The sequence below is a fragment of the Poecilia formosa genome, unplaced genomic scaffold (assembly GCF_000485575.1).
Source record: "Poecilia formosa unplaced genomic scaffold, Poecilia_formosa-5.1.2 Scaffold421, whole genome shotgun sequence".
In the NCBI taxonomy this organism is placed as follows: domain Eukaryota; kingdom Metazoa; phylum Chordata; class Actinopteri; order Cyprinodontiformes; family Poeciliidae; genus Poecilia; species Poecilia formosa.
Genome location: NW_006800360.1, coordinates 273,359 through 289,963, shown reverse-complemented (window position 1 = coordinate 289,963; position 16,605 = coordinate 273,359). Strand labels below are relative to the sequence as shown.

At 39.6% G+C, this 16,605-nt stretch overlaps 1 protein-coding gene across 2 annotated transcripts; it reads left to right on the top strand.

Annotated features, from left to right (window-relative positions):
• Positions 1-376: 376 nt before the first annotated feature.
• Positions 377-6,191, top strand: igf3 (insulin-like growth factor 3). Of its 2 annotated transcripts, XM_007576959.2 has the most exons (4): positions 377-621; positions 2,226-2,370; positions 4,967-5,163; positions 5,272-6,191. In XM_007576959.2, the coding sequence occupies exons 1-4, from the start codon at positions 577-579 to the stop codon at positions 5,458-5,460; spliced, it is 576 nt and encodes a 191-aa protein (XP_007577021.1). In that variant the 5' UTR covers positions 377-576; the 3' UTR covers positions 5,461-6,191. The 2 variants fall into 2 exon arrangements, with proteins under 2 accessions (XP_007577021.1, XP_007577020.1); XM_007576958.2 differs by lacking the exon at positions 377-621 and having other exon boundaries at positions 1,929-2,370.
• Positions 6,192-16,605: the final 10,414 nt, after the last annotated feature.

Genomic DNA, 16,605 nt, shown 5'->3' with positions numbered 1-16,605 from the left:
ATGAGTAAAAGGAAGCAGTGTAATGAAAAACTTTGACAAAGAGTTTTTCAGGTTATCAAAGATTTTTCATGACACTGCTTCCTTTTACTCGTGTTCAGTGAAAGTCTAAGTAACTATTGACCAAAAGCTGTTTTACAGGAAGGAAACAGGACTGTTGCACTTTACTTTTGTTTTTGCTTTTGACTTTTAAAAATGACTGCTTGTGGCTGGATAACTAGATCACTAGATAAATGAGTCTGTAGCACGTCCTCACATTGAGCACTTTCACCCATTAAAAGCCTTCGTGTTGAAGTGAGAAATCTGATTGAATTCCTTTTTTTGGAAGACACCCATGAACAACACACTTAGCCTGCCTAAAGGTGGACAGAACTGAATGACTCCTCTGTGTTCTCGTTCTGATACCGATTACATGACGATGATATGGCCCAGTAAATACTCTGATAGTGGTTTGGGATGAGATCGGAGAAAGAAACTACGTCAGGAGCAAGTGAGGGAGGGAGGGAGGGAGAGAGGACGTCCCCCTGGCTCTCTCTGTATAAGTGTGCAGGTCGGTTGAAGTCCGTCTAGCCAGACAGGATGCACCCCTCATGCCGCCACTCTGCCCCAACACTCACACTCAAGGTAAGCCGCCGCCGCTCCGCTCTGATGCTCATTCACTGCCTAACCAGTCAGGTTCTTTACTAGACACGGTCACCTCTCCTTGGTGCAGGAAGATCAATGCTTAAATCAATAATATGGAGGAAAAATAAGACAATCTGCTCAGATGGGAGCAGAGGGAGATCACTGTTCGGCTTCTGCATCAGCCTCACCTGCGTAAAGGCTCATGAATTTCTGCTTAAGCGTTCAGTGATAGATGAGTTATGAAAGATTACACAATACAGAAAGATGGATTGCATTTGTTTCAGTCTTCATATGTTTGATCATATGAGGAATACATCACCTTGTTACATTTTTATTACAGAAAGCCTTTTTTTTTAAACCAGTTTTTAAATTCAACGAGACCTGATGATTTGCTGGATAAATGTTTTGATTTCCATGTGGAAAACATTGGTTTTAAATTAAGATACTGCTGTTGTTTGCTATATTTAACCCCAAATATAAAATGAAATGAACATCTGTCGTTTTATTGACATTTCAGATTGTCAATGTTAGATGAGATACTGCATATTAAGAATATCATTATTCTTTATCTTGCCGTTTCAGACATCAGCTTCAGTTTAGTAGATCCAGTTAGTATCTGCCTTTAACAGAATTTAAGTCAATTTCTCTCTCTCTGTGTGTGTGTGTGTGTGTGTGTGTGTGTGTGTGTGTGTGTGTGTGCGTGCGCGCGCAGTAAAGTTATTATAAATCTTAAGATGCTATTTATCTTGTGTGTGTGATTTTGATTAGACAAACTGAATAAAAATGTGCTTTATTGTTCTTTCAGTATGATCAAAGCAGCAAAAGCTTTATTATAAACATTGTTAAAGTGGTTCTTTAAAAATTTTTTTTTTAGTAATGTGATTTTGGGTTCCAGACCTAGAACCACCCAGGATGAAACTGCTGATCAGACCCGAGTGATCATGAGCTTCAGCTCATATAGGCTAGTCATGTTCTATGGTTTCCAGAGCCAGTCCACCTTCCTCTTCTCCACACACAGGAGATAATGATTTTATTATGTGGCTTCATAAGGCCAACATGTAGTAATAATAATAACAATCACAATGATAATAGAATAGAATGGAATAGAAATGTCCTTATTTTTCATCTACAGAGTGGAAATTCTGATGCCACAGCAGCAAAGTGACAGGCGATCTAAGAACGTAGACTCACACAAACATAAAATATATATTAAAAAAGAATAAAAAAAGAGTAAACAGTACAGGAAAAGGAAAATTTCCACATAAATTCTCTGCACTTATTAAAAATAGCATACTTAGGTCCAAAGGTATGGGCAGGTTAATAAAAGAAAAAAAAAGTGTCTGAGCATTAAAAACTGACAACTATTTGCAAAAAGTGACAGTAAAAGCAGAAATCTTATGTGAAATGAGTAAAGCTGTGCAGATACCAGCATGGGTGAATCCAGTTGATCTGTGATCTGCTGTGACGCTCCAGAGAGCGTTTAGAAAGCAGCAGTGTGTCACGGAAGGAGCTCTGGAGTCCAGCAGCAGTTTCACGCCTGGGGCTCTATGTTCTGCTATCACAGTGTCGGAGAGCTGACCTTAAATGTTCCCCTGTGCTTCCAGGTGTTGTGTGTTCGGATCTGGGTGTTCTACTGCAGCATGTGTCTGGCGGGTTGGCCCCTGTTCTCGGAGGGGGCCCGGCTGCGCTGCGGCTCCGAGCTCCTCAGTGACCTCCTGTTCGTCTGTGGGGATCGGGGCATCTACTTAGGTGAGTCTCCCTGTTTGTTTCCACGTGTTTCTTTGTTTTTGTGTGTTTTCTGCAGCCTGCAAGTTCATAGTTTGGGATGGATTTTAACCAAACTGGTCAAACTCAATGAAAAGTAGAAGACTTGATTGCTTTATCTGACTGTTTTCCTTAGAAGACTAGGTTGATGAACTGTGCCATTTCATTTACAAGAAAAAAACTTAGCAAAAATGTAGACAAAGGCTGTTTTTTAAAATACATTTTATGGTGAAAATTCAAGTAACAGGATTTAGTAATCTTACATTTCCAACTTCTGTAAAAACAGACAAAAAGCTTTGATAACACGTAGATTAAATTCATTTTAATTTAAACATATTGGACACTTTCACAAACCAATACTATAATTAACAATATTAGTTTGTGGTAATATGACTGTGAAATTTATCTTTTTTTTTCTTTACACAACCTGGTTCACCGTCTAGTTGCTACAGGTGCATTCAATTCCAGTACATTAATTGTATTTTTGTAGCTTCAATGAATATCATTTTAAGACACTTTGCACCAGAAATATTTAAGCAGACGTATCCAATACAATATAGTTAACTGAGATGTCAGCAAAGGGAGGACGAAGACTGTTGCTCAGGCAAAACATGCATGGAAAATGACAAGAACAAAGTCAATTGTCCTGCGAGTAAAATTAGTTTTCTGACTGAAAAAAAGAGAGAAATGTCTCCTGAAAATGTCAAAAAAATATTTGCTTCTTATGGAGAGAAAAAATGTTTCTAAAGAAACAAGAACTTTGATAATAAAAATGTAAAGTGATAATTAAGATACTTTGTCAGGATACAACAGAAAGGCAGGCTTATTTTAGTTTGGTTCAAATAAACATTCAAATGCCGAGGAGGAGGTTATATTGTCTGCTCACACCAACACGGAGCTCCTCCACTGTTGTGGCCCTGGTCAACATGTCCGAATGAAAACACTGATGTAACTCTGAGGAAGTTATCAGTTCAATAACACAAACACTTACTTCCCTTTGATACACGGAGCCGAGGCTCGACCCTGAGCATCATCTCCCACTGGACAATCATCCGGGTTTCCGCTTCCGTGTGTCCAGCTGCGCTGTTTTCAGCTCTATCGTCTCTACTAGCGTCCACACAATTACCCAGAAGCCCTTTCACCCGATTACCTTTCGCCCCGCTCCGACCAAGGCCGCTTTTTGCTTGCGCTATCAGACTGCTGCGGGTCCACCGACGAGGCGGTGGACTCTCCAGAACACTGTGCCTCGGTGTGCGATAGCGTTGTTGTTAAAACAGCCGCTATCTGAGAGCAGCTCAGCATTCCGACTGAAAACGGAGGAGAAGGTGCAGAAAAAAAGGAGGTGGAGGAGGAACTACGACACAGTCGGTTCCCTCTGTGCTTCAGCTTCTGGAGACGATGGGCAGCTGAGTGTGGCGTCCAGTTCCAACCAAATTCTCCCGAAAAGTCGGTGTGAAAACTGTGTATTCGGGTTTACCGAAGAGTTGTTGACGGATGACTGAACGATCTTTTTTGCAGAAAATACTCGAAGTAGCTTTTTTGTAACTCCACATGAGTATGTTGTTTTTGTTCTAACCTCTGCCGTGCAGCTTTCCCTCTTCGCCAAACACATTTTGTTACTTTTTTTTCCCTCGTGAACTCTGGGGCAAGCAGAGGGGGTAGAGGATACCTCATGGATGCCAGGAGAGCTTCAAGCAGCAGCCAGTCAGGCTGATTGTCTGGCGAACTAATCAGTGTGCAGAAGATTAAAATAACTACTGATAATTTGATGATTCAATTGAATCCGTGCAAAAGTTAAATAAACAAGAGCAACTAAATAAATAAGAGATTATTGAAAGCATACGATGTCAAAAAAAATATCCTTCGGATTGGATTCAGTTGGATTGCACTGATTTGACATCCTCACCCTAATGCGGCTCTTGTTGTAGATTTACACTGTATAAAAAGCCTAAACTGAGTACATTCAAGTGAATTATTTTATTATTATTAACCATGTAGCATCTTGTCCTACAAATCTCTGGGTTTACTCCGATGTTTTGTTCGTTTGCTTAAGAGGATGTAAGAAAAGCAGGAGCCATAATGCAATGATATTTGCAAAAGAGAAGACTGAAACAATTAATCGGGTTAATCGTGACAAATTGATGATTGGAATATTTGTTGACTAATTTAGTAATCGCCTAATTAGAGTATACTGACTAAAACAAAAGGCCATTTAATGAAAGAACAACACAGAACAGTAATTATGTCAAAACTACAAAAAAAAAAACATTTTGCATTTCAGATTAAAAAATCTTCTGTCTGTAAACCTGTTTTTATCAGAACTTGTCCAATGGCAGTTTTAGCTTCACCAAAAAAAAAAAAAAAACTTATTTAGGACCTAGTGTGCAATTATTAATTGACTAATCTACTGTATTGATGAGCTGAAATGAATTTTTCATTTCCATTTTCACTTCTAATATTGTTCAAAGGAAAAAGTCTGCAGATGTTCTGTTAACCCATAATGGTTATTTGCAGCCCCTGGTTTGTTTGCATGAGCGTTTTGCTCCAGGTGAGCTGACGTGCGGTGCATCTGTCCCTGCAGGTAAAGGCTCCTGGTCGGGCTACGGCCCTCGGCCCAGGGGGAAGGGAATAGTGGACCAGTGCTGTAAATCCAACGGCTGTGAACTATCCCACCTGGAGATGTATTGTGCCAAGCCAAAAGCCAAGCAGCTAACCACAAGATCCCCAACCACGACTTCAACCACAGCAACACACACAACCACTGCAGTGCTAGACATGGTGAGGCTCTGCTTTTCTTCATTTATTTTAACTTTTTTTATTTGTTTGTTTGTTTCGTCTTTATTTTAACATCCTCCACTGAACTTTAAATCTTACCTGGCCTTGCAGTTTGAAGATGTGTTTCGGAAGAGGCTTTTGGAGAACCTGGGAGCTCCCGACAGCCCACAGAGAGAGGCCTACAGAAAGAAAACTCCTTCGTCACTTCCGTGGAAAAGCAAAATGTCGTCGTCACGCGTGAGGGTGAACATGCAGAACTCGACCAGCTGGCCTCCCTCGGCCTCGGGACGTTCCGGCTGAAGATGTTTAGCAGACTCCAAATCTGCAGGACAGTTTCAATATGAAAGATTTGATGACAGCTCGAAGAAACTCTCGCGTGAAGTTAGCGAGTCAGATAAGAACCCAGACGGAGAGGGCTGTGGAGATCTTTGTAAGATCTGGAACAAGCAGACTGCTGAGCTGCTTCCAGACCAGCTGTCACTTCCTCCTTGACTCACCCCCTCCCATCCAGTAACACCGCAACGAGCCTCTGCTACCGTCTGTTCTGGTTTCCTCCTCACCTTCCCATACAGGATGTCCAGGTCCGTGCACTGGTGTGACTGGGAGCTTAGTGTGTGTGATGCCTGAAGCTGCTCCTGCCAGCCTTGCTTTGGTTTCGACATCCTCATGTCTAACCTGCTGTTTGCTCTGTGAGTTTGCACATGTTGAGTTACGGGCCAAGACCTGTCTTAGCCACTTTAGTTCACATTTTTGGGTCAGCTCCGTTAGGCTTATAGCTTTTCTGTTTTGCGACAAACCGTAGATGTCTAGTGGGCTACAGAACGCTGTAGGCCGTTGTGTGTGTTTTAGCACTTTTTACTCCTATGCATAGAGAGGTTTTCATACTGACTTGTTTTCGTTCAGCTTTATTTCATTTGAAGTGTAAACCTTTTTATTTTGTAATAATTTGTTGCACTCACTTATTTATTTCACCACGACTAGAACAAATGTTGCAGTTTTAATAAAACTTGTAATTCTCAAGAAGAATGTGACATTCTTTGTCTCTTGGCTTTCACTTGAGCGTCGGAACCGATTCAACACAAGTCAACGTGACATTTAGCAGAATCGCAAACATCTGGTTTGAGGCGACTTAGCGTTTGGACGGCGATCGGTTTGGAAGAGCTCTGGAGGTCGTCACACGTGTCTGTGTGGAACAGCCTGATAAACTGGCGAGCTTAAGCAACATTTTATAAAGATTAGTGGAGAGGATTATTCTGCTGAAAAGAATGAAAAGCTTTGATTTCACTTTTTTATCTACGCTTTTCAACGTCGGTAAACCGAAGTGAAAAGAAAAACATATTGATAGAAACTGAATTTGTAGCAGCTTGTCAGTTTTCTGCTGAGATAATTGAACCTTGACCACCATTTTTATTGTGCTTAAATTAAAGTGATTTGATAAAACTAACTAAATAAACATAAACTGTCGCTCCTGAATCTAGTTTTTGACATAGGAAGATAAGCTCAAGATAACACATGGGGTTATGATTACATAAGCAGTCACAATTTCTATATCATAACTTTTGCCATATTAGGGCATCATTTTAAGTGCATGAACTGACCAGTTCATGTTTGTACTTGATATCTTTTTTTGCAAACAATGAAAACAAAATGATAACACTGTTAAAAAAAATAACTCTGAATAAAGGTAAGTAGTCCTCTCATTGGGGACAATTTCCACAAATCCTTATTAAGCCAAACAAAAAGTTTAAGAACTGATCAAGGTGCTAAATGATGGATACATTCAAAAATATTATGACAGGTACAAGATCATTTCTGTCCAAATCATCATCAGTTAATGAAAGGTGATCTGTGGTGGATTCCTGTCTGAAGCCTCTAATGAAAGACAAACCCAGAGGTGGATTCATCTCCAGCTGATCTGGTTAAGTTTGCGTTTTAGCTGCTGTGGCAGGCTGTCAGTATCTGACTGCTCAGACAGTGTGAAGGCCAGTGTTGAGGTCAGCCTTAAGATGGCCTCCACAAAAGAAAATATACATCATTTTTTTGTTGGCCTCAAAGCTGTAGGAAGTGAAGTTTTGTGGAAAACAGAATCAGCTAAAGAATCCCAGGAACAGATAATCTGATCTGGTAGAAGGTGGAGTCTGGATTCAAGCAGCTGAACGTCCTTGTTGTTTTTTTTTTTTAATGTCCTCATGGTTGTTAGCTCAGGACCCTTTCTGGAGATCTTTCAGATTCTTTCTCTGGACTTCATGCAATTTTTTTTTTCCATTTATTTGTCCTGAATCCAAATATTTCCCCTTAAAACGCCATATTTAATTATTCATGACAAAAAGGTTCCCAAGAACACTGAAGAACACTGTAACTCTGGTTCTGTTGAGAGTTTTTGGGCCTCAGATATTCTCCCTGTAGAAGACCAGCCTCTCAGCATCAACTCTCTGACTAAGTGAACAGAAAGGTCAGTGACTCCAGTGACTGGTGCAAATTACTCACTGGAATAATTTGTTTATTCTAGCAGCAATAATCACAACTTTTTCAAAAAGCAATGCAATATAAAAACCACAAATATTATATTGCAATTCTAGATGATCTTACTCTGCTTTATTAGGAAAATAGGCTGGAGATTCAACTGAAAAAGGAACTTCATTAAGGGGGTTTAGTCATTCTTTCCACTATAATTCGAAGTAATCCCAAGATAATTTCTTTACTAATTTGCACAGTGATTAGTGCTATGAATTATCACTAATTATTACATTTTGTAGCCATTGGTTAATACATATATAAATTAGATATCAGCAGTAAAGCTGCCAGAATGAAAGTAATTCTGCCTCACCTTTGTGTCTTAACCACCAACCTGCCAACATAAATGTATGGTAACCATTGGATACGACGGTGACGGCGTGGCTATCTGAACGACAGCTTCCCTCAAACCCCAAAACGTTTACTGATTTAGAGGTGAGGCACTCAATAAAAATAATCTTGTTCCAAATTGTTGGCAGAAAGCAGTGATCCATGTGTCAGCTGGAGCATTCCTGCAGAGGCAGCCTGTCAGTGACCCAACGCGAACTCGAACTCGCAGCTGGAATCTAACCGTGTTTCCAGTCAGCAGAGTTCAGCTTCAGGAGAGCTGGGCTGCTGCAGAGTAGACGCAGAACATGACGTCGTTACGATTTCAGGAGGCGTCTGGAGCTGGAGGGCAGCGGTGAAACGCGACCTTCACTAGCAGCCTTTACAGGTCCAAAGGGGTGATTTCAATCCAGGCATTTTTAAAAATTCAATGAATTGGTTGAGTTGAATTGGTTGAAATTTACATCAAATCTATACCTCCAGGGTCTAGTCATGAAGTCATATTCAGATCATGTTTGCATAGAGCCAATATTTATTTGAGCATGAAGATTTTGAGAATCAAGAGAAGAAAGCTTTGTCAAATCTACCTACCCTGATGTGAAAAATGAAATGCTCCTCCTAAGTCATGAACTAAATGCAAATAATCAGATTTATTCCAGAGCAAAGGTCAATTTCAAAAGTTAGACCGAGGTCTGATTTCTGCGTACAATCCAGAAATCCCTCAAACTGAAGCAGAGGACTAGAGCTAAAGATTTCAAAATCCAACAGAGAATACCTCAATGAGAATCAAAGTCTCAGTCGTTTCTAATAAACCTGGTTCTTAACATTCAGTGTTTATGTTGAGTTGTGACATCATGCATCATTTTGATTGGTTTATTGATTCTATTCTTCAGTTTTCATTTTTACCTTTTGGTAGTTTTGTGGTTCCCATTATTTGTTCACAGCTTTACTCAGTAGTTTATATACAAACTGTGAAAGAAGTTAAATAAAATATGAGAATAACAATATATTTTTACACTTATGTTTTTACATATTTTTTACATTTTATGTTAAAAATATGTCGTTTTTACCCCAAATTGTATGGATGGATGGATGGATGGATGGATGGATGGATGGATGGATGGAATAATGAAATGTAAACCGGTGTTGGTATGACTCAAGCTTTGACCTTCTATATTATGTATATTATAAAGGTGTGAGCATGTGTGAGGGTGGGTTTTGTTTGTTTGTGTTATGTGTGCGTAAATGTCCGCGCACGTGAATGCGTGTGTGTGTGTGTGTGTGTGTGTGTGTGTGTGTGTGTACACAGTACAGTACACTTGTCCTATAAATCACAACAAATAAAAGAAAATTTTTCCAAATCAGTTTCTTTCAGTATAAAACTTAAGAAACTTTAACAGAAACTGCAGGTGTGTCTCTGTGTCTGGTGAATATTTGTTTTCCTCCAGTGGGTAGAGAATTATTATATCATAATAAAACGACTCACGTAAAAGTAAAAAGTACAGCAAAGTAAAAAAAAAAAAAAAATACTCCTAAAAGTTTTTTTTCTTTTTGTCAAAAAAAGTTACTGAAGTAAATGTAACTGAGTAAATGTAACCAGCCTGGCAATGTGATTTATTATTGAAGACCAGATCAACTAGAATTGTTTTTGGTTGTTGTTTTTTTTTCTTGCAATCGGACAGACAATCTTCTTGCAACAACACTATACTGAGTGTCAAAAACGACAACATTCATCTTTATGGGGTTCAGTTCTGACTGGAGCGAGCAGCCCAGTGCTGAAGCGTTTGTGTTCAGAGAGGCTTTTGCAGCTGGGCAGCGATAAGGAGCGGGTGGAGAACTCTCTTCTTGGGGCAGCTTGCGTCACACATGATAGCAATATTTACTCCCACTTCTTCCCATGCAGCCATGCCCCAAACCCCCCACCACACACACGCACACTGTTTGATTCTCATGGCCAAGAAGCTGCTGTTGTTTTCAGCTATTTGCTGGTAACATTTTGCACACAATATTTTTATGGCAGGAGATTAGCAAGCTTGTGCTCAATGAAAAGTGTAGCCTGTGTCAGTGGCGTCATCAGTTTTGCAGCGCTCGGCTTTTAAGCGGTGCGTCTCCTTTTTTGTTTTTCGATAACAGCAGAAGGAGTGAGTCCCTCTGTGCTTCTGATGAAGGCTAAAAGTGTTTTACTCCTTTCATGTCGTAGAATGATACACTCTGACACCGCCACCTGGAAAGGTCACCTGCAGCTCCTGAAACAGAGGCAGGATTATTTTCTGATAGTCTCAAAGGGGGTTGCGTTACAGTTAGAGGGCTTATATTTTAGATTGTGTGAAGGTCTTTTAGATATTTCACTTGTTTTATTAAATAAGCAGCTAACTTGAAAGCATAAAAGCACCTCGTGCCGAAACAGACAAGGGTAGAGTCACAGTTTTTTTTTTTTTGCAGTGTATTTATTATCTTTGGACAAAAGAGTAAGATCACAAGACAGACATGCTATGATTTGATGAAACCAAACATGACCTTTTGGGCCTAAAGGTATATTTAGGCAAAAACAAGACTGTGCATCACCAAAAGAAACGGACCTGATGATTCAGTCAAGGTGGAAGAAGTTATGAGCAGTCCATAAAACCTGTCAGTTTGAACCCAGGTCCTTAGGATCTGCTTGAATACTGAGGATGAAGAGGAGATTAATTTGCCAGAGAAACAGTAAGTCCAAACAAACAAGCAAACAAACAAACAAACAAACAAACAAACAAACAAACAAACAAACAAACAAACAAACAAACAGGAAAAGCTCTGAAATAGTCAAGTCAACATTCAGAAGAACAATCTGACAGAGGTCTGAAAGCTGAAACTGATCTTTATCTTTCGTTTTTTCTTTTAGAAAAAAAACAACAACATGCTTTTAAATAGAATCTTACAGCATAAATGTCTCCAAAACAGAGACTTTGTCCCTTTTAACAATCATGACATATTTCCGTCATGATTGTTTTGTCCATATCAGTTAAATTTGTACTGAAGTGACTAACGTATTTTCATAACGGTATATTTAGATTCCAAAACCAGATGTTTATTATGAAGCTGGTGGACACAGAGGGCCTTGGATTTTTTTTTTCTTTTTTGTTTTATTGTCTTGTTTTGCGTGCTGCAGCTGAGTTGCTGCTTCCAGATAAAGGATTTGTGATGGTCTTTGCTGAATTCTGCCCTTTTGTTTGGCATCTCCTGTTTGCAGCTGCTCTGCTGCAGATGTGACCCTGCTAACACTGCAGCAGGAAAAAGGAGAGCATTCAGTTCATCCAGCAGCCTTGACAGAGAGATAAAGGTCTGCCTGGGTGTACTGTCAGAGACACGGACAGGTGGACCTCCTGACACGCTGTGCAGAAACCTAAACTGCAACAAAAATGCACAGAAGCGGTGGAAGTCAACATTGTGTCAGTGCCGAGTGAAGACACTTTAGACGGGACTGGATCTGGTCCAATTCCCAAGTAAACACTTTTAAACAGATGAATGCAAAGAAGACAAAATGTTTTTTCTGGATGTACAAATATAAAAACACTCAGTAAAGAAGACCTTGTTCATGATGAATAATATAGCTGTGAGTGAAGCAACACAGGGACCGGCTGTAGTTTCAGTTCCAAATTCAGTAACATATTTCTTAGAATCAGTCGTTTTCTGAGCACAACTCTAGCTCTGGCTTCCAAATGTCCTTTTAAAGCTACTGAGATGATGGCTAATGGCTATGCATTATGACAAAACTCTTAAATAAGAAACTTCTCCAGTATTTTATGATATTTCTGTTGGTTTGTAACAAATCATCAAGACAGCAATTTATTTCTATATCTGGATTCATAGTAGACGTTTTTTTTGTGTGTGTGTGTTATTTGGTCACAACTCCAACTAGGCAAGCAGAACAATTTGTCTGCTTGCATCTAAGGGCAGATTACAGTGGAATAATACTTCTGTTTCATACTCTATTTAATATTTATTAGGGCAACCATGTAGGAATATCAGACCACTATAAGGAGAAAAACAACACACACACGCACACATACATGTTTGTGTGGTTATCTTTGTGGAGGCTTTCCATTGACTTTCATTCATTTCTACAGCCTAAACCTTACCATTATCTTAACCCTAACCAAAACTCAACTCACACCTTAGTCCTAAATCTAACCCCTGACCCTAAAACAGAGTTCAGTCCCACAAGGAGCAATGGGTCCCCACAAAATAGTATGTGTCAGGAAAATGGTCCCCACAAAGTATTACAAACAAACGCACGCACACAAACACACTGTTAAATTTTGAACCCTGACCTTAACTGAGGTTTAATGTTGTTCAGGGCAAAAGTAGTATATTATGATAAATTAAATAAAAAAAATAATCTAATATTTTGGGGCTGTACAGTGGCGCAGTTGGTAGAGCTGTTGCCTGGCAACAAGAAGGCTCTGGGTTAAATTCCTGGCCCCAGTCCTTCTGCATGGAGTTTGCATGTTCTCCCTGTGCATGTGTGGGTTTTCTCCAGGTACTCTGGTTTCCTCCCACAGTCCAAAAACATGTCAGGTTAATTGGCCTCTCCAAATTGCCCCTGGGTGTGTGTGTATGCATGGTTGTTTGTCTCTGTGTTTCCCTGCAACAGACTGGCGACCTGTCCAGGGTGACCCTGCCTCTCACCCGGAACGATAGCTGGAGATGGGCACCAGCAACCCTCCTGACTCCACCAAGGGACAAGGGTGTAAAGAAAATGGATGGAATTTAATTTAATATTTTTTACAATTAAATTAATTGTAAAAAAAAAAATAATTTACAAATAATTTTTTTTACAAATTAATTTGTAGAAAAAAAAGAAGAAAAAAAGAAAAGCTGAAAACTGTGTACCACCAAAACCATGCTCTATCACAAAAAGCTAATAACCTATACAGGTTTGAGGTGGTTAAGTGACTGATTGGGGGGGATAAATACTTTTTCTAAGGAGTTTTAGCTTTGTGTGTGCATTCACATTAGATCATAATGCAGTTTACAAAAGATAATTTCAGAAAAAAAACATCTAGCTGGAGAGAAGAGGGATCAATAAATGTACAATATTACATTATTTACTGGAGAAAAGACAGGAATGGGGACATGGACTTATTCAGTTGAATATAAATTGTGCTAAAAACAAACATTTGTGAATTGATTTTATCTGATTTTTTGCCGACCTGAAGGAGAAGCTGACATAAACAAACCAAGTGATATAGTGGGCTTCAAAGGTCTGGTAGGGCTCCTTTTTGGGAGTGCCATTGCAAAACAGGGAAGAGCTGAAATTCAAAAATAGAAACAAAAATGCAGAGGATACAGATATGCTGGAGAAACAAAAAGGTTATGGTGACAACTGGGACCAAACATGACCGAAAATCTGGAATATCAGCTTCACAGTCACTGTGAATTTTGTCTGGTGGGAAATTAATTCACACCAGACAAGCTGGCTATATTAGAGCAGGAAAACAAACTGCTCTAATATAGCTAGCGAAGGAAACATGCTCAAACTGTTCATGTTTGCAAAAAGAAAAAAACAAGAGAATTATTTTAATGGCACTTTTTCAGATCAGCAGGACTGATCACCTTCAGACGTGTTTAGCATAAGGCTGGTGGTTAAATAAAACACTGGCTGTGTACTGTACAGTAGTAAAACAAAAGCTGAGTCTAATCTGAATTCACATGCTGTTCCTGGGTGAGGCTACAGCTTGTCATGTCTGTGGTGTCTGATGGAGGCAGTGGGAAAACCTGGCCTCCGACACCTGCTCCACTCCGTTGCCCCCTCATTAGGCCCACACCAAGGTAAACACGGCTAACCGTTTGTTCCTCAGCACATCCTGGACCTTCAGGGCAGCCAGCCAGATGCATGCTTTTTTAGCTGCGTCTGGTTTCAACCTATCACTGCGAAACCTCAAAATGAAAATGAAAATTAATAAATTAATAGAAATGGAAATAGCTTCTCTTCTTGTCTGCAATAAAAATGCTGAAATGTACAGAAGAAAAGCCGGAGCAGATTCATAGAAGAAATCAATGCATGAATGTGCCATAACTTCCTCCAGCTGGTCAGAAACAAAACTGGAGTTATGATCTTTGGACCAGAAGAAAAACAATCTACGGTCACTCAGCACGCATCTTCAGTTATTACAGCCAGAAACTAATCATCAGGCCCCAAAATCTAAGTGATGGACTCAGACCTTTAGAGTCACATAAACATGGTTCCAAAGTCGGCCTTCTGTCACCTGAAGTGCATTTCCAGGATTAAAGGACTGATGTCCCGGCAAGATCTATAGAGAATCATCGATGCACTTATCTTTAGTCACATTGATTACTGCAATAATATCTTCACAGGTCTACCTTAAGGAAACATTGTAAAATAAAAACAGCTGCAGCTGATCTAGAACTCTGCTGCTCATGAAAACCAGGTAGATAGAGCACATCATCCCAGTCCTAAAGTTCTTCCACTGGCTCCCTGTAGCTCAGAGAACAGACTCTAATATGCCATTGTTAGTTTATAAATCATCCAACAGTTTAGCACCAAAATACAGTGAGGATGTGTTGTTGTTACATTAACCTTCCAGACCATTCAGGGCTTCTGGTTCTGGTTCTGCTCTGCATCCCCAGAACCAGAACCAAACATGGAGAAGCAGCATTCAATTTCTATGCAAACATACAAACATGTATGCTGCTTTGGTCAACACATTAGTCCCATCAATATGGTAAAAAGTGTGTTCATATCTATGCGTAAAATGGTTTTCTTAAGATGGATTTAGTCTGAATAAAAGCAAGACTCACTTAAACAAAAAGCAAAACATCTTTAAATTAAGCCAATTTAGAAACGGTTGGAATCAGGAGTTTGTTGGCTGGAATTTTCCTAACAAGCCAAATCTCCAGTGATGTGAGCTTGATAAGATCCAGGACAAAACTAAGTGGACAGTCTGATATGATGTCATGTTTGAACTTCACCATGGGTTATGCAAAGCTTTATCTGTGGTGTGCTCTGTGTTGTGCTGTCGGATGATGGAAAAATGATGAAGCATCAGGATGTGGAGCAAGGACTCTGTGATTAGTTCTTGTTCTGTGACCCGTTTCTGTAGATGTCCAGACTGTGTGGCTCTGAGTGGCACCTCGGACTGAGCTGCTCCTTATCAAATCTGGACCGTACTGTAAGTTTGACTGACAGATGCGCCTGGAGGGAGAGATTACTCTGTCTTTGGGATATCTGTGGGGTTTTCACTGACTTTCTCTGCATGACCTACTATCCTATATTACAAATTTTCCATTTGTAATATCCCAAATGATGTACTTCTGAAGCAGGATTTAAAGAGCCGAGTCGAAATAATTGAAACTTAATAAGTGATATGTCATGAGTTTGTTTTTTTTTTGAAGCTTTGAAATTTTTAGCTACCTTATCATTAAAATAAACATTTGTTGACTTTTGGGACAACTTCTTTTTTTTCTCATTTTAATCTCAATATAAACAATTAATAACCTGACAGAATCAGAACTGAATTAAATTTGAAAGGATTGAATAGGACTAGATTTTTCATGGAAGGAAATTTCAGGGGGAGTTGGTAGAGCTGTTGCCTTGCAACAAGAAGGTTCTGGGTTCGATTCCCGATCCCGGTCTTTCTGCATGGAGTTTGCATGTTCTCCCTGTGCATGTGTGGGTTTTCTCCAGGTATTCCGGTTCCTCCCACAGTCCAAAAACACAACAGACTGGCAACCTGTCCAGGGTGTACCCCACCTCTCGCCTGGAATGTTGGAGATGGGCACCAGCAACCCTCCTGACCCTACTAAGGGACAAGGGTGTAAAGAAAATGGATGGATGGAAATTTCAGTTAATGTAAATTAAACAGATGGCTATTTTTTCAATAGCAAGCTGACTGAAGACAGTCAGCAGGGAAAATGGTGCTGTTTGTTGATTATCTGTCATTTTTTGACCCTGCTCTTCAGGTTCAGTAAAATGTATTATACTATTTACTATATTAGCAAACAACAAATCTGAAATATGAACTTACTTTACAATTCCACATGTTTGACTTAACATTGGGCCTAATGTCCTGGTTTATTGCAGTATGTGGGATTTAAAGTTGACAACCAACAACTGAGGACTGTTTATTTATTTATTTATTTATTTATTTATTTATTTATTTATTTATTTATTTATTTTCTGTCTGAAGTAAAAAATGATAAGGTTGAATAGCTGCTTTATCCATATTTTCTGTAAAGGGAGCTTTCTTGACAAAAATAAAGTCCAGTTATGAACACATAAATGATTCATCTTGCAAGCAACTTGCATATTTGAAATGACCACCAGAGGGCGCAACTACCACAAGTGGAGCAAAAGTGTGGCGTGCAGCTTCTGCCTGTTGGGACTAAGTGGAAACCTCTGACAGGATGACCATCAGTTTCTGGAGTTTGCCAGTTTACACCTCCATGTGTTGGATAACACTGTTGCTCTCATCGCCATGCCAACCAACACCAATGCTCTGTTCGTTCCACCTTCTCACTATCATCCTCATCCACGGAACCCCTGTGGGGAAAATGATGTTCAATCTGCAGTGCTGATGAGGGTTTTTTTTTTTTTATGATTTC